The 18,463-nt window shown below is 40.0% G+C and overlaps 1 protein-coding gene across 1 annotated transcript in view; it reads left to right on the top strand.

Moving 5' to 3' along the window:
• B4GALT6 (beta-1,4-galactosyltransferase 6) overlaps positions 1 to 18,463 on the top strand; it is a 65,229-nt gene that overhangs the window by 22,805 nt on the left and 23,961 nt on the right. The window contains exons 3-4 of the mRNA XM_033178057.1: positions 3,989 to 4,102; positions 16,685 to 16,809. Of these exons, the coding sequence (XP_033033948.1) occupies positions 3,989 to 4,102; positions 16,685 to 16,809 (239 nt within the window). The remainder of the gene's footprint in view (positions 1 to 3,988; positions 4,103 to 16,684; positions 16,810 to 18,463) is intronic.

Raw genomic sequence — 18,463 nt, forward strand, 5'->3', positions numbered from 1 at the left:
AGTTAACAGTTTGTTTTGTGGAAATGTCTAGAGAGCAGAGCACTTCTGTGAATTAGATGCGGGTTTAGAGAATCATAGCATGTGGCTAAGAGAAGGAGCCCAAGCATTAATGATAAAATTAATAAATCCTGCAGAATAAGAAAATACTCTTAAAGTTAGTGTATGATATTAACAAAAGGATTGAATGAAAATGTAGATATTTTTCTGCCTCAGTTTTATAAGAAAATGGGCCTTGTAACATCTCAAGGCAGATGACCCCCAGGGACAAACTTACTCTTTTGTTTTTTTTTTGTAATTTTAAAATCTTGTTATATCATAGTTGTACATCCAAGGACAACCTTATTTATTGTCTCATTCTTGTGAATGTGTAGTCTATAGTATATCCTTAATAAAAATTGAAGAGATTCAGAAAAATTATCATCTCTCTATTGCTAGCCCATCTTTTCTTTCTGGTGGTATGTGCAACAAAAGCTATAATATGAACTCTGTGTGTGTGTGTCTGTGTGTGAGAGAGAGAGAGAGAGACAGAGAGAAAGTGAGCACACGCTAGCTAATTAGTGAAGAACTTGCCATTCACTATTTATTGTTTTAACTGCTCACTTATTCATATTGAAAAGCACACTAACTTTCTTGCATTTTTATTTTAAGTAGAACTTTTTATATTTTAAAAGTAGAAAAGGGTATAATAACAACAGTCTCCTAGCTTACTCCTCCCTGAGTCCCAATCCTCAGAGAACTAACAATTTATTCTTTATTTATCTTTATGTTTCTATCCTGCTGTCTCTTGATTTATCAATTTTAACTACTCCTGTTATGGAAGAAAGACATTTAGTATTATAGTCTCACCCCAATTTTACGTATCCTTATCCCCAATATAATTACATCACAATTTAAGTTCAATCGTATTGTTGATGTTGTTAAGAGAATGTAGATAATGGTTTGTTTTCCTGAGTCTAGTTGTAATTATGTTTGTTTTGTAGATCTGTTTATTTTTGTTGATGTTACTTGTTAACTCTTTTTTCCCTCCAGAAGTTCTTAATCTGTTACTGATTTTCCCTTAGGCACATGAGTTGACCACTCTAAGGGGGGTTTCCAAAATTCCTATGCCATTGTCTTCACTCTTCCAGTGCTGCTTTTGAGAAGTCTGTTGACTATCCTGATTGCAGTTACTGTTCATGGATCAGTTTTTTCTTTCTGGAGACTTTTGGGATCTTTTTGTATTGTTAAATTTCACAAAGAGCATCTTGGAGCTTTGTTTTTCTTCTCTTACTGGGAGCAGTCCTATCAATATGGAATATCTTACCCTTCAATTCCCCAAAATATTTTTGTATTATTTCTTTGATAATTTGTCTTCCTGCTATTTTCCTTTCTTTTTGGAAATCCTATTATGTATTATCATTTCTCTCGTTTTTCAATTATTTTTCTTTCTATCTTTCTGGGAGATTGCTCTGACTTTATTACAATGCTTTGATTTGATTTTTTAAATTTTGGCAAACTTATTTTTAAGAATTCTTTTTGTGTATTTTTCTTTTCTTACTGTCTCCCTCAAATAAGAATGCCTTATCTTCCTTTTCAGGAATATTGAAGATAAATAAATAACTCTAAGGTATAAATCAATGAACTTGACTAGACACTGTCACAAAACTCATAACAATAGTGATCTTAAGCAGTTTTGGTGGGAGTGACAGAAACCCAGTTCATGCTTATTGCACTCGCTCCTACCACTAGCAAAGTAGGAGTCCCCATGAAAAGAGAAGCCCTTTAAAAAAAAAACCTGAATTTTGGTGTATATCTATCTACATATATATATTTAAAGTATCTTAAGTAAAGAATCAGGCCAGGCATGGTGGCTCACACCTGTAATCCCATCACTTTAGGAGGTTGAGGCAGGAGGATTGCTAGAGCCGAGGAGCTGGAGACCAGCCTGGGCAACATGGCAAGACCCTGTCTCTGCAAAAAATACAAAATTATCTGGGTATGGTGGTGCGTGACTGTAGTTCCAGCTATTAGTAGTTGGGAGGCTGAGCTGGGAGGATCACTTGAGCCGAAGAAGTCAATGCTGCAGTGAGCTGTTATCATTCCACTGTACTCCAGCCTGTGTGACACAGCAAGATCCTGTCTCAAAAAAACAAAAGAATCAGAACTTTATTGGACTTCCTTCCACTTGCTTTTGCTTGGTATCTTTAAATCTTTCAGACACATGGGGAATACATTGAGCATGGGCTACCAGAGTAGTGTCTGTGGTCTTGGTGTGTCACTGGGCATACAAAACGATTAATATTCACTGAATTTCTCCTCCCCTTGTGATTTGAAAGATTTTCCTTGTCAGATGCTTGCCAGCACTCCTACAGGGAGAGACAGTGAGGAGGATTGTCTCATTGGGGCTTTCCCACTTCCTGGTAGAATAGGCCTTAGCAGTTGTACCATCATTGATCTCCCTCATGTTGAGGTTTTCTGGGAGTGCATTTACCTTAGCACCTTACTGATGCCCTGTGAAATTTGTAACTGAGGTTTCCATGCAGTTCTTTGGAATTGGACCTTCTCTTGTGGCTTCTGTTTCTTCCTTGGTGCCCGACCTGGAACCTTTGTCCATCCCACCACCCTCTGTTTAGCAGCTGTGGCAGGGCCTCTTTCATTCGACAGCCTTGCAGGTGGCGTGAGGCTCTGCCCTGAAGTACTGTCCTGACTCCCACGCTGCATCCTCACCAACTCCATTGTGACAATGACTGAATACTGATGTTAGGGAAAGGTGTACAGGGGAGGTGCTTAGTTTTCTTTGGCTCATCTCACATACTTCCTATCTAATTTGCAGGATTCTGTCATTAGCCTACGGTCAGAGGGTTTAGCTCCTACAGTGTCTCTCATTGGAGCAGATTACTCAAGATTCAAAGAATATCTTCACATTTTCGTAAAGTGTCTGCTTGAGTTTCACTTTCTGTGGTACATCGTTTGTGATCCAGGAGACAGACAATAGTTTAATGAGCTGTTTTCATCTCTCATTTCTTACTCATTGCACGTTGATGTCATTCTCTTAGACCAGCTTCCCTACATAGGAGGAAACCTGCGTGTCATGGTTTCTAGAGTTGCGTCTCAGAACTTTGCTCCAGAAAGTTACTGAAATGTGATCTCTCTGGTTCCACATTCAAAAATTCTAAGCCTGTGACTGTCTCATGGGTCAGGTGCTCATCGCTAATCGCTCATAGCTACAGTTACTATTTCTGTGGGCCAGGGATTGTTCTCAGCACCTTACACATTTTATCTTATTGAAGTTTAAAAATGACAGTATGAAGTAGGCATAGATGGTAAACTACATCATGTCCTGCCCTGTATCACACAGCTACAGTGTGTTGGAGCGAGGATTTGAACTCAGGCATTTGACTTTGGTGCCCTGTATGCAGTTTAACTTGCTAACTCTAAAGATAATGGATCTAATGTAATAATAGCTCCAGGACTCCCGCGAGGCTGCAGCCCACAGGCTGGGAATGACTAACTTAAACGTTTAGAATGAGCTGTATTACAAAAGTAAGTTGAGTGGGTAAATCTCAGTTTCTACAGTGTGAGGTGGTAAGAAAACATTACTCTCACCCCTCTGCTCTGTGGATGCTAGTAGCAAGCACGCAGCAGTTTGGAACACCCGTGGCTGTGCCATAGTGGAGGGGATTCCCTGTTACACTTTCACACTCCCTTTAGATCGGGCTCAGCCAGAGGAGGGATGGGAGCAGGTGTTCTCACAAGGTTGCAAATGGGACTGCTATGTCTGTGTGCAAGGATAAGGGTGTGCTGCTCTCTAAATGTCTCTTGGGAAATCATGCGGAAAGTTAGGTTCCCAGCAGCAGTGTGCTGTTCTCTAGTTCTTTAAAGATAATTGATTTTAAGTACTTCTGTAGATTGTGTACTGTAGTTTTCTCACAGTGACAGTGACGTATTTCATTCCAGGGACAAAGCAAAAGGCCTTTTTGTTTTTGTAACTCTTTTCTCTCTCTCCAAGATTATCCTGAAGGCAATAATTCAAGTGATTATCTTGTTCAAACAACAACGTATCTTCCGGAAAACTTCACATACTCACCATACCTCCCCTGTCCAGAAAAACTGCCTTATATGCGTAAGTCGTCATCTAATTTTGACTTAACTGTTTACTTGTGTTACAGTACGGTCATAAAAACCACATGATTTGAGTGCAGCAGGATCAGGTCATGTGCACCTGGGTGCACATGTTTATATTATGCAGCATGTTATTTGAACTTTTTTTTTTTTTTTTTTTGGCAAAGTGCTTTTTGAAGGGGGATGATTGAAAAACTGAAGAAAAATACAAAGGGAGAAAATGACAAATACCCATCTTGCTCCCACCCAGCTTTAAAAACGAATACTTTGGCTAACCTATGTCCAAGTTCTTTTAAAACGGTGTTTAAGAGAGTAATTAATGTGTAGTCTACTTTTGAATATGTTAAAATGTTCCTGGTTAAGCAATCCTTTTTGACCACCATCCCCAGCGCCGGCTCTGCATTCCTTCCTCAGCAGTAACCTTACCTCTACTGGGAGTTTGCTGAGTATTCTCACCGGTTATGAAAATTGTTTTTTACGTAGATAGATGTCTATATAGAAAATAGATATTGTTTCAAAGGAGAATTTATGTAAATTGGTCTTAAAAAGTGCATTTCAGTCTTATAACTTGCTTTTTTACATACTTTTTTGAGGACTACCCATGTTGTTACATATAGATCTAATTTTTTTCTCTTAACTATTACTGTGTAGTACGTCTTTGTATAAATGTATCACATCTCATTTATCTGTTTTCCCACTGATGGACATTTAGGTTGTTTCAACTTTTTTGCTATCACAAAATAGCAAAAAAAACAAATATATATGTATATATATATATATGTATGTATAAAGAATAACAGAGTGTGGGTTTTCCTGTGCACATATGCATCTGTACTTGAGGGTTGATGGCTAGTGGTGGACTTGCTGGGTAGATTGGCTCAGTTTTTCCAGGTTTTGTCAGTTGCTCTCAAAAGCAGCTATCCCAATTTATATCCATAACAGCAAAGCATGAATGTACCACTTTGATACAGATGGACTTTTAAATTCTTGCTAATCTGAAAGATTAACAAATGGTTTCTTATTGTTTCAATTTTCACTTCCCTTATTCCTGGTGGGTTTGAGTAGGTTTTCCCATGTTTGTGTTTTTAAATTTTCTCTCCTGTGACTTGCTGCATCATGGGCTTTATCAGTTCCTGGTTGGTTATTGTGTGTTGGTATTGATCTGTAAAAATTATTTATGTTCTCGCATGGCCTGTTATCTGCTATGTGTTTTGTAAGTATCTTTTCACATTCCCGGGCTTCTCATTTTATTTTGTCTTTTATTTTATGGAAGTTTAAAATTATAACATTTTCAAATGTTTTTTTATCACTTTACCTAGGGGTTTTGCTTTTTTTTTGGTCTTAAAGCTTTTCTTACCCTGAGGCCATACAAATAAATACCTTTATTTCCTTCTAATGATTTTACTATTTTGTTTTTAACCTTTGTGTGTAATACGTCATAGTGAGAAAGCTACTGTACTTTAAATATATATTTTTAAAATTATGAAGATAATACATTATCATTATTTTAAAAACACTATACTGTACTCTCAACATTCAGAAGCTACACAGCTATTATTTTGGCTTTTTTTTTTTTTTTTCCCTATGTCTTCTACCCCTGCCCCATGATTTTTAAGCATACTTTGTACGTGTAGGTTTATATCTTGGATTTGATATAATTAAAGATTTATATGAACATCTTTTTGAATTGTTATTTATCCATATTCTGATGTATTTGGTTTTTTATTCTTTACATGAGCATTTTAAATTGAGGAAATCAGCCTTTGCCTATCATATTTGTAGGATTTGTTTTAGTTTATTGTTGATAGATATTATATATCGATAATAAAAAGAAAGATTGACCTAATACCATCTAAGGCCATGGCTTTTAGTCTTGAGGGTACATCAGAATCACCCCGATCATCTTGTCAAGCCCTGTTGCTGGTTCTTGCCCTCAAGAGTTTCAGACTCAGCAGGTGTGGAGCGGGCCTGAGAATCTGCATTTCTAACAAGTCCTGCAAGGTGATGATGCTGTTGCCGCTGAGCCTTGGGCCACGTATTGAGACCCACTGATCTAGAGCAGTGGGCCTGGTCCCTGGTATTTAAGAAAAAAAAATTCTCAGGTGATTCTAATCTTGCTCTCTCTTTGCTATACCATAATAAAGAATGGAACTCAGTGATTTTTGTGGTTGTCATTACTTTGTTATCGCAGCCATGTTTTCCTAAAAATGAATACTTTTGTCTGTGTAATACTGAAACCGCTGGGTAATGCTCTGTTGAAATATTGATTACAATAATTTCATCTTCATAATTTTCATATTCAAGGTTTATAGTTTCAGGAAATCTTTCTGTTCTTGATTTAGTTGCCATTTTCTTTAATTAGTGCTTTATGAGTACTAATTAAACTCTATTTCAAAGCAACTGTCTGCCACTTCCTCATTCTGGTACTCCTCTCCTCCCGCCCCACAGCCCATTGTACCGTCTGTGTCATGGTGACTGAGAGATTGCGTCGTGCGTGGCTGCTGTGCACTACCTTTACACTGGGGGTGGGGAGGGGCCTCAGCACTGCTGCCCCTTCTCTCTGCTTCCCTGAGATCCTTGCATTCTTTTGTAAGAGAGGATCACACTGGTGTGGCCAGCCATCTTTCCACAGCAGGCCCTCTCATGGGCTGCCAACTTTGGGTCCTGTCCCAATTTTGTGCCCAGTTAGTGGTGACCGTGGTGGCCATGATGACAGGGTGATTTGGTAGAAAATACAGCCAGATACAGGTAAAGCTTTAGAAAGGAGCCATGGGTACAGCCAACATGACGAGGCTTCTGCCAAGAGAGCCTTGCACGAGCTGCCCAACAGAGCGCTTCACCAGTCCTGTGACCTCCGCAAAGTGGAAGCTTAGTTTACGTACCTGTAAAACCTGGGATTCTGATACCACCTGCAGAGTGTGGTAAGGATAGAATGAAGCACAGTGCCTGAAGTTTGATAGGCGTTCATTTGATTCTCCCTTTCTTCTCCCTCCTTCTTTGAATAATAGAGCCAGACTTTACAATGGTCAAGGGAATGAGACACTAGGAGAAATGTGTGGAGTTTAGAAATTTTATTCTTAGCTATGTATCCTTACATTTTTTTACTTAGAAAGATAGTTTTCATTGATAATAGAGAACAATGCAATAAAATACATAAGTATAAAATCTTACAATAGTCACACAAAATAATTGAATATGATTCTTTCCCAAATAATAGAAGGGATTTGTGTAAGAATTAGATCTACTTGGGTGAAAACCATTCAAGTACAAGTGATATTTACTTCTAGTCACTAAAAGTGAAGTTAAGGCTTAACATTGGTGTATTTGATTATCCTGTTGTAAACTTTGATTTTTACCTAGTATAGCAATGGAAACACTGGCACTGGATTTCTGTAAAGATAAAGTGAATTTTTCAAACTAGAATGCAGATAAAATGTGTTTCATACATTTCAGCAGTGTTTCATATTCAATAGTGGCCGATTACACTGTAAAATCTATTTTAATGTGTATTTTTATATGAAGAATATGAGTGAATACTTCTTTCTTGTTAGTATTTATAGATTCTCCAAACGGCAAATCCACATTCAGCTTTATTGCATTTATGTAAGATTCTTTGTGCTAACAAAGTAAAATAGAAGTTTCACCTTGTCTGAGGCTAAAAATTAATAAGTGCTTAGTGTGGATGTTTTGATTTTAATTTTTATGGGTGAGGTAGAAATGGAAAATGTCAATTGCATACTCTGCATTAGAGTGAAAATAGACTTACCTTTAGTTTTCCTATCTTTTAATTCTTATTCAAATAGAATACGTTTGCAGTGACCTTTATATATTCTGTTCTTACTGTTTGTGGAATAGTTCCCTTTATGGTTTAACCCTGATAGTTTCTGTAGTTGCTAACCTTATGAATGTAACAAAAGCTCCAAGGACTTTTTGAGATGAATTTAAATAATTCAAATGAAAATCAGCAAAGAAGGAAAAGATAAGCAAACTTCAGCAAAGCTCAAATAATGCTCATGTAACAAACCGTCATGCATATGTTTATTGTAAAAAAAAAAAATTGAGATGGGAGCCATTTGCCATTTTAGAGTCAACCAGTCATTGATGAACAGCTGCTGTACAGCGGTCCCTGTGTTGTTCATAGAAGCAGGCATGGGAGAGACAAAGCTGAACATGGTCATGTGTGTGGCAGCCCGGAGCAGGTAACACACTTGGAGAAAGGCATGCTATGAAAAGCTTATCAGGTTGGGCGTGGTGGCTCACGCCTGTTTCCTAGCACTTTGGGAGGCCGAGGCGGGTGCGTTACCTGAGGTCAGGAGTTCAAGACCAGCCTGGTCAACATGGTGAAACCCATCTCTACCAAAACACACACACACACAAATTAGCTGGGTGCAGTGGTGCGCGCCTGTAGTCCCAGCTACTTGGGAGGCTGAGGCAGAGAATTGCTTGGAACCTGGTAGGCGGAGGTTGCAGTGAGCTGAAGTCGCACCACTGCACTCCAGCCGGGCGACAGAGCGAGACTTTGTCTCAAAAAAAAAAAAAGTAAAAAGGTTATGAATGTGACAAAAGGGAGACAGCAGTTTATTCTGCAAGGGAAAGGACGATGTCAGAGAGAGGTGTCATTAGAACCGGGTCTTGCAAGATAACAGAGAGAACAGCATCACTATGAGGAGGCTCTGTGTATTCCGGGACTGGAGAGTGGTCGGCTTTGCCCAGAGAGGGTGTGTAAGTGGCGTGTATGGGAAAGGAAGCTGGCCAGAAGGGTCTTGTGTAAAGGACTGAGGAATCTGAGGGCCTTGTGGGTTCCATCATTCCTAGGCATCCATGAGGTGAGCTTCAGAGGGAGAAAAGCCTGTTAGCTTATATGCAGATGGTTGATTTATGAGCCTGTGTGCATTTCTCTCAGGCGAGAGTGCATGATTTTCAAAGGGTCTAGGGGCAAAACAAAAACAAACAAAAAACAAAACAAAAAACCAAAAGCAAAAATAAAAAACCCCACTGCTTTAGGGAAATGGAGAACCATCAAAGGCTTTAGGCAGATGAATGATGGACTAGGATTGTCTTTTAGGAAGATTATTCAGATGAGAAGCTGAAAAATGGGTGAGAATGGAGAAATACTGGGATCACCAGGAGACCAAAGAGGAGCTTGCTGCAGGGAGCCCACAGGCAACAACAAGGGCATGTGCCAAGGCTCTGGCGTTGGAGAGAGGAAGAGGCACAAAAAAGAACCTACAGGGTACCGTTGGCCAGATGTGGTGACCAATTGAGAGGTGAGGATTAATTTCTAGGTTTCAGACTTGGTGACCATGAACTGAAGTGATACAGAGTAACCATCACATTTGGAGGATGGGGAAGTTAGTGGTTTCTGTTTGGGCTGTTTTGTTTGAAGTTCAGGAGGTTAACTTGGGGTCTGACTTTCATAAGAGATCTGGACTGAAGATTAGAGGAAGTGAGGTGGGAAGAAGGCTGAGAGTGGGTCCCTGAGAAGATCCGTACTTGTGAGGTGAGTGGCAGTTAACAGAAGAAGGGGAGACAGGAACCTAGAGAAGCCAGAGGATGGTGTCTGGGGGGCCAGGGAGGAACACATCCCGGAAAGAGACTGCTGTGTCTTGTCACATACCTGCAGACAGCAGGGAGAATGAGGAACCGTGAAAGGGCCACTGAATTTGGTGCAAAAATGGATGGAGAATACAGCAAGCACGATTTCAGTAAAGTGGTTGGGAAAGAAGCAAAGTAGACTGTCTTGAGAAGTGAGTCAGATGTGTGTGAAGACTGTAGGTGAAATGAGAGAAATTTGGTGGCAAAGGGAAGGAGAATGGGGTAAAGGATCTAGAGGAGGTGGGGTTAAGGGAAGAGCTCTTTAGGAAGAGATGGACTTGAGCGTGTTGTAGGCATCATGGAAAGAAAGGATGGAGAGAAGAGGCCGGGCGCAGTGGCTCATGCCTGTAATCCCAGCACTTTGGTGGGCAGATAACCAGGTCAGGAGATCGAAACCATCCTGGCTAACACGGTGAAACCCTGTCACTACTAAAAATGCAAAAATTTAGGTGGGTGTGGTGGCAGATGCCTGTAGTCCCAGCCATTCGGGAGGCTGAGGTAGGAGAATGGTGTGAACCCGGGAGGTGGAGCTGGCAGTGAGCCGAGATCATGCCACTGCACTCCAGCCTGGGCAACAGAGGGAGACTCTGTCTCAGGGAAAAAAAAAAAAAAAGGAAGGATGGAGAGAAGAGAGCTGGGAAGGATGAGGGAGAAGCACAAGGGAGGTGTCCATAGAGCCAGGTTAGAAAGTGAAGGGAGATAATGCCTCAGGTTGAAAAGTGAGCATGGAAAGCCTCAGGAATGCCTCCTCCCCTGAGGAAGCCTGAGGTTTATTTGGAGATGAGGTGGAGAGCTAGGGTGCTCGTGCCTGCTGTGCCTGCTGTGTCGTTTTCCTGGTAAAGCAGGAGGCCACGTGTCCCTGAGGGCATGGCCAGGAAGGACTGAGCAGCTTGAAAGGGAGGAGTAAGTATTTAAAAAGTTATTGTAGGGAATGAAAAGTGGAGTCAACTAATCATAAATTAAAAGGTGACAGGTTAGCCTAGAGAGCCCTCCACCCCATCCTGGTGGGGTCACAATGCAAAAAGAAGTGACACTTGTTTTTGCTGAAAACTTACTATGCTTAAGGCAATATGTTAGGTATTGCCACCCAAATGATGGGATTAAGCCATATGCTTATGTGCTTTCTTTAGTTATGTTTGTTAGGTAGAGAATTGGAGCATGGATAAATTGTCGCCACAAGGATGGGACCTGTAGCCCAGGTGTGGCAGGTTGGGGCGGTTGTAGATAAGGTGTTTGTCAGTGTGTAGGTGCTGTGATCGGGTGAAGGTCATAGAGCTGCATTTCTCTAAGTGTGATTCAGATGACATACACTTGTTAAAAATGCAGCTGGGGGCCGGGCGCGGTGGCTCACGCCTGTAATCCCAGCACTTTGGGAGGCCGAGGTGGGTGGATCATGAGGTCAGGAGATCGAGACCATCCTGGCTAACATGGTGAAACCCCGTCTCTACTAAAAATATAGACAATTAGCCAGGCGTGGTGGCAGGCGCCTGTAGTCCCAGCTACTCAGGAGGCTGAGGCAGGAGAATCGCGTGAATCCGGGAGGTGGAGCTTGTAGTGAGCCGAGATGGCGCCACTGCATTCCAGCCTGGGTGACAGAGCAAGACTCCGTCTCAAAAAAAAAAAAAAAAGTTGTGACTGGGATACTTGTTAAAAATGCAGCGTCTGAGCTAAACCCTAGACTGTGAAAGTCAGGGCTCTTGGTTGCAAACCACAGAATATACTTTATCTGATTTAAGAGAAAAAAGAATTCATGAAAATATATTAAGAGAGCCCAGAGACAACCTGGGTGGCTAGAGAATTAGGTTGAGAAATTGAGCAGCCAGAACAAGGCTCAGACCACTTTGAAACATCCCCTGCTGCCACTTGTCAGGGCTTACACCTCCTACCAGCATTGCTCAGGTCTGGAGACCAGAAGTGCCACTTCTTGGTTCCTGTAAAGCTAGAAGCTTTTGCCACCACTTTTACTTGAAAGATAGTTTTGCAGAGTACCCTTGTCCTTATATTGTTTAATACTGCTTCCATTCTCCTGTGGGTGCATTTGGTCACAGGACCACTCCTACCTGCTAGAGGGGTTTGGAGAGTGGGTTCTAGCTTTTTCCTTTGAAAGGCAGGACTCAGTGGTGGGTAGTTCAAGCTGTTGAAATGTATTCAGTTAAAGCCAGTGGACAAAACCATGACCCATGAGCTTCAACTGACACAGAAACTTTGACAGGGTGGCTAGTCACCTGCATTTTAAACAAGCACAGCTGGTAATTCTTAGGCACACATCAAAATTAGCAAACCACTTTATACAGAGGCCAGATAGAGGAAAATGTGGATATAGCATAGAGAGGACTTCAAGTCTTCATGAAGTTGAAGAGGGACTTCATGGGAGGGGAGTGGTAGAAGGTGAAAGGGAAAGAGGCTTTAATGAGAGGGTGCAGTGTCAGAGGTGAAAGCCAGTCATTTCTAGGTGACTGTGATTCAGGGTCTGGACACAGAGTGTCCAGGGTGTCACTGTGAATTCACTATCGTGAATATTGCTGCAATGAACATAATAGTGCATGTGCCTTTTTGGTAGAATGATTTATTTTCTTTTGGATATTTACGCAGTAATAGGATTGCTGGATCAAATGGTAATTCTGTGTTTTTTGAGAAATTTCCAAACTGCTTTCCACAGTGGCTGAACTAACTTACATTCTCACCAACAGTGTATAAGCATCTCCTTTTCTTCCCAAGCCTAGCCAGCATCTGTTGTTTTTTGACATTTCAATAACGGCTTTTCCTATTGGTATTTGATGGTGTCTTATTGTGGTTTTAGTATGCATTTCTCTGATGATTAGTGGTTTGGAGCATTTTTTCATATGTTTGTTGGTACTTGAATGTTTCCTTTTAAGAAATTTGTATCTTTTGCTCATTTTTTAATGGGGTTATTTGTTTTTTGCTTGTTTAAATTCCTTATAGATTCTGGATATTAGGCCTTTGTTGGATGCACAGTTTTGCATAAATGTCTTAAAGAAATATTTTAGCACCTGATGGAGCCAGGGAGTAGAAATGCAGGTAGGTGGAAGCAGGGATGAGACAGAAATCTTCCTACTTATTCATTCATTCATTCATTCTGTGTCCAGGCATTGCCCTTGGCAGTGGGGATGTGTGACTAATGCTCTGTCTTATGTTTAGAATGCTCAGGTTTGGTTGCTTCAAGAAAACTTGAGTAAGAAATCATTTGTTAAGCAGCGGTTGTAAAATTTTAGAAGTCGAGAAGCTTAAGTAAAGCATTTGAAATAGGCAGTGTCTAGTGTTGGCTTCAGAAAGGACAGGAGATGACCGATGGCTGGGTGCCTCATAACCGTTCAGTCTCAGAGCTATGCTCAGGAGGCAGCACAGAGGCTGGGGGAGGGAATGTCCCATCTTATCATAAAAATGCTTTTCTAGCTTTGGAGAGGAATTTACCCTAAGGGACATTTCTAGGGGAAATTTAGGTCCTTCTCTGACACTGTCATCAGCTCTTTGAGCTGTGCACATTTAAAACCCTGAGGGTAAAAAAGATAAAACCAACATATCCAGAATTAGGTTTTAGAGACCAGAAAATAGATATAGGCTCCAAACAAAATGAAACAGTCATTTAAAACTATTGATTTATAGAGCAAACAACCCTCTGGAGATTATATGCCTTAAATTTTACTTGAAATGGTAGAAAAATATAAATGTAGGTAATTCATAGGTTTTGAATATTTGTTATTTTAAGAATTATATTTTAATAGAAAAATAAAATCCTAAATCATGTCATGTGATACATTATCATCCACAGCACAATAAGCCTGTTGTTTTGGCCCATGCACGCCTGGCTTTCCCAGATGGGCAGCATTGCTGCGTGTCTTGCAAACTCAGCATTAGGAAATTATAGTAAATGTCCTACATAACCAATGGTGCAACTAAGTTACCCTCACACATGACAGAAGCAGTTTGGCACACATGACTGGAAGGTAGCTTCCAGCTGACTTGAGTTCCCTGTCCTTGGCCTTGACCCTCTAGGTGCTTGGCAGCCCTCCACTCTTCAGACACTCAGTTCTCCTGGTCTTTCCTTTCTAACCCCAGCGCCACCTTCAAAATAGTGAAATTCAGTATTTGGTAAATTATATTATTGACATTTGCTGATTGTGATTACACTACTGGGTAAATGGATTTCAGTCAATGTATTTATTTTCTGATCTTTAAATCTCTAACTGGGAAAGAAACCACTTGTGCTAGTTAAAAATCTCAGATTTATATGATCACATCTGGGATTAAGAACAACAACAACAAATCTCAGATTCACCACAGAGGAGAGTGAAGATTGGCTGTCCATGGAGTTCAGTGGATCTCTTCAGTTGCTCTTGAAATCTCAGCAAGTGAAATAAAGGGGACTGGCCCAGTTGCTGGCGTCCTTTACAAGAAGGGACATTCCCTCTCTGGCTTCATTCATAGCAGTTGGTTTTCTGAAGCCTTTTGTTTTGTTTTTAAAGCAGTGGAAGGCTTTCTTGAGTGAAACCTAAAGGGGACAAAAGAGTACATGAAAGAGATGAAAGTGGCCGTGTTGGGGGAGCCTGAGTCCTTCCTCCTCCTACCACAGGATCCCCGAGAGAAGTCCTTCCTGAGGACGGTTTGGAAACCACACCATCATTAGTTTATCTGCAGTGTACTTCTTCCCGGCCACTCTTTTTATAACATGCCCTCTTCCCTTCCCTTCCTATGTACAGGATCTTCTCCCTAATACCACTCCCCACAGTGATGCGTGTTTGTTGTTCCTCTCTCTCTGATCATACTTTTGCTGTTCCCAGTGGTGGCAATACCTGTCCTGGGAGGCCTGCCCGGCACACTCCCCAGTATAGCGATGTTGCTGTTATCATGGGTAGCATGCCACCGGGTCAATCTTTAGCCTTCCATCAGCACATTATTAGGATTTCAGTGCAAAGGGCAACAAGCACATAGGAAAGCTCCTGGTGGACTCTGAGGGGTGTGGATGGGGTTGGGGTGGAGGGCGGCGCACAACCCCGAGGAGTATGAACTTCGGATACGTCAGGCATGGGGATAGTGATGGACAGAAAAAGCGCTCTCTATTGAGGGAAAGAAATAAAGCCTGTCTCTTGCCAGCACATATGCGTTGGAGATGGAAATTAAACTGCAAATGATGCTGGAGAAAACTGCTGACAATAATGATGATTACAGCTGTTGAAGCAATAAAGCTGGAAAAAAGACAAAAAATTTGGTTTAACGGTGCAGAAAGAATACCAGCTTCAGTTACTTATATGAACTGCTTATTATTTAGCCTAATTACTATCATTTTAGCAATCATGCATACTATTAAATGTATCAGATTTATTTGTGTAAATTTTATTTGATTACAGTGTTAGATTCCGTTCTTTGTCAGCTGAGTCATGATAGTCAATACTTATGTTGACCGATCAATCTTACATTTTACTTACTCTTTCTCTGTAAGTTCATAGGTTTCTCTTTCTTTTAGATGAATCTGACCTTTCTAAGATTAGCTCGTTTGCGCTTGTTGTCACACTGAAGGCTGAGTGTTTCGTTATAAAAGACTGCTTATGTTGTCAGTAGAACAGGCAGGCATTAGAAGATAGCAATTCTTTTTCTGACTTATTCTGGGAAACAGGTATTCCGATGTAAAATATTCTAGCATGCCTGCATGGAGGCTACTGACAGTGCTGCCTGGTTAGGATGAAGTGGGGACAGGAAGAGAGGCTATTGTGAAAACTCATAAAATATAGCAGGAGCAAAGAGGCTCTCTGGAGAGGAACTGAGTGTTTTTTATGTGAAATTGTGGCTACATGAAACTCAGAAGACTCGAAATGGGAAACCTCAACATTTGTTGGTTTGTATTTTATGAGATGAGGTCAGAAAGAAGAATTTGGCTGGAGGGCGCTCCAGAGCAATTTGTACCTATTTGGAAGTTAACAGATGACTTTAAAACTGCTAGAAGATGATCTGTAGTTTTGCTCCAATAGCCTTTTACATCCTGTTCTCTCTAACAGTGAAATCATTGAATATAGCATTGCTTTGAAGGGATGTTAGTGATCATGCAGCTATTTTAATTCAGGGGGAGATACAGAGACTTCCTGATTCTTAGTTCTGTTTTAGGGTTAATGCAAGTGGTTTTCTATTCAAGATTCGTTCCTGTTTCAATGGTATACATTAGAAAAGCTGCTAGTAAGAACACCTCCAGTAATGTCATATATTTGTTAATTTGGAGAATGAGTGTCTATTAGACCAGGAATATCTCAGAAGTAGTTTTTCAGTTTTGTATACCAAGGGGCCTGATATATGGTAAGTGCTCAGAATCAATGCTTTGAATTGTGTTTGTAAATTCCCTCTTAAGAAATGTCAGCAGGTAACAGTAATAGTAGCTAACATTTGTTGGTTGTATCTAATGCCTGACACTGCATATGATCCTTCACACAGGTGATTTCTTGGAATGGATACAACCACCTTGGGAGGCAGGCATTACTGTCCTTTTTACAGAGGTGGAAGCTTAGGCACAGAGAGGTTAAATAATTTTCCCAATAGACAGAAGCTAGGAATCAGTTCCCAGTCAATCTGTTTATTTCATTAAGCACTGTGCTATTGTGTCCCCTATGTTGAAAATGTTAAAATTAAAAATGATATTAAAATATTTGAATAGTTGTTAAATTGCAGTGTTAAGTTATAATGACATGCAAACATTTTCCAAAGCATATTAAATTATTCGATATGTTACCCAAAAGCAAAAAGGTTTTTAAAAATAATTTGATTTTCTTTGGCTGATTTACCAAACATAGTAGGGTGACCATATATATTATCATTGAGACTAAAAGTGAAAGGGGGCGCTATTCATCATTTTGTGGTGGTAATAGGAATAAACTGTTTTTTCCTGGCAACTAAGTTATGCCATCACCCTGCTGATTATTATTTGTTCTACTAGATCTTTGAGGCAAAAAATATTAAAACAATTCTTCACATTTTTAATTTGCAGGAGGATTCCTCAGTGTCAATGTAAGCGAAGTCAGTTTTGATGAAATTCATCAACTCTTCTCCAAGGATTTAGATATTGAGCCAGGGGGTCACTGGAGGCCAAAAGACTGTAAACCCAGGTGGAAGGTGAGGTAAATTCTTTTCATAAGCAATTTGACTGTTACTATGTGCTTGATTCAAAATACAGAGACAAATGTCTTTAAGTCTTGATAAATTTAAAACATCAGTATTTTTGTCTTTAATGTTTACTATTTATAATTCAAATGTGATTTAAGTGTTAACGTGTGAAGACTGTAAATGCACCTGTATAGATAAAAAATAGATGCTCGGTTCATTCTCTTTGAGTCCCTGGTAATAAATACGTGACTTGAGTTTGGCTTGGAAAATAGATTTTTTTCTGTTGTTCTGTTCTGTTTGGAAGAGAGGCTGTGAGTTCCCTGCCTCCTGCAGCTGTCCCTAATGATTACTGACACCTGCAAGCATAGCCTCACCAATTTCTGGAATCGTGAGAACTCACTTGGAGGATATTAATATCCTGATTTTCAGTTTGGTCTGGCGTTGGGGTCTTCAAGCTGTGTTTCTCAGAATCCAAGATTATAAAGAGGCTGCTCAGAGATCACTGTGGGACTTGAAAAGTTAGACTTTGGGCTCTTCTTGGCTTCAGAAGGCACAGCCCAAGCTTTCAGTCTTTTTGGTATGTCAGAATTCTATTCAATGTTTTGTTTGAAAAACTGTAAGGGGGTGGGTTTGCCTCTGCTGCTTTTGAAAAATTGAAAGCCATAATTTAAACCAGACTTGCCCTCAAAGCTGTGAAATTGGTTAATAAGTGCATATTCATCTAATGTTACTACGTTTGAGTAAGAAATAACATTTATGTAATTCCAATGAAAACTACAACTGATTAAATCAAATGTTATTTCCTAAAGAATTGTGATATAATCTTGATCTGGAGACAGTTTCAGTTTTCTCTTTTAAAACATTAGTATACTTCTAGAATATTTGTATGTTCACTTCCCCCTGACAAAAAAACCCCCACTAGTAGGAAGGAAAATCATATGCTGTTAAACTCATGAAAAAGACCCTCTGACTTCATCTACCATGAACTCTTTGTGTTTGAAGATGTGTATTATTTGTGTCTGTATTCCCAACACAGAGCACATTGTCTTGTGTGAGTTAAGCACTAAACACAGTTTTGTTGAATTAACTCTATAAGGCAAATAAAAGCCTTTTTGGCCTTGTTACAAATGATTCAATAAATGGTCAGCTTTCTTATGGCCTTGAACAAGTTGTGAAGCTGCTTAAATGGATTCTAGTACCAATTTTAGCAAAACATTTTATTTTATAATTACCTTACACTATTTCTCAGATCAGATTCATTTAACAAATGAATCTCTTCATATTTCTTGATTTTCCTCACATTTGTATCTATGTGAAATGCGGCCCAATTTATGTACATTCCATCGTTTAAAAATATCCTGGGCACGTAAATTATTTTTAACATTTGGGTATTGAGAGTGTATATTGAATGCTAATAGAAAAAGAAGCACACTCAGTCACCGAGGCTGTGGGATAGCACGGAGGTTGATACTCAGATAGTTGTTTGTACAGGATATGGCACACCCCTCAGGTGTGCTCTACTAGTAGCATGCTAGTAGAACAGTTTGGGATAGGAAAAATGAAGTATTCTTGTCCCGTTTCCAGTGATCTATACCAGATGGATTTTAGATTTTTTTGTTTTCTTCTCATTTTCCAGGAGACTGGTGTATCACACGAGTAGTTC

Source organism: Trachypithecus francoisi, unplaced genomic scaffold (genome assembly GCF_009764315.1).
Source record: "Trachypithecus francoisi isolate TF-2019V2 unplaced genomic scaffold, Tfra_2.0 Lachesis_group19, whole genome shotgun sequence".
NCBI classification, from domain to species: domain Eukaryota; kingdom Metazoa; phylum Chordata; class Mammalia; order Primates; family Cercopithecidae; genus Trachypithecus; species Trachypithecus francoisi.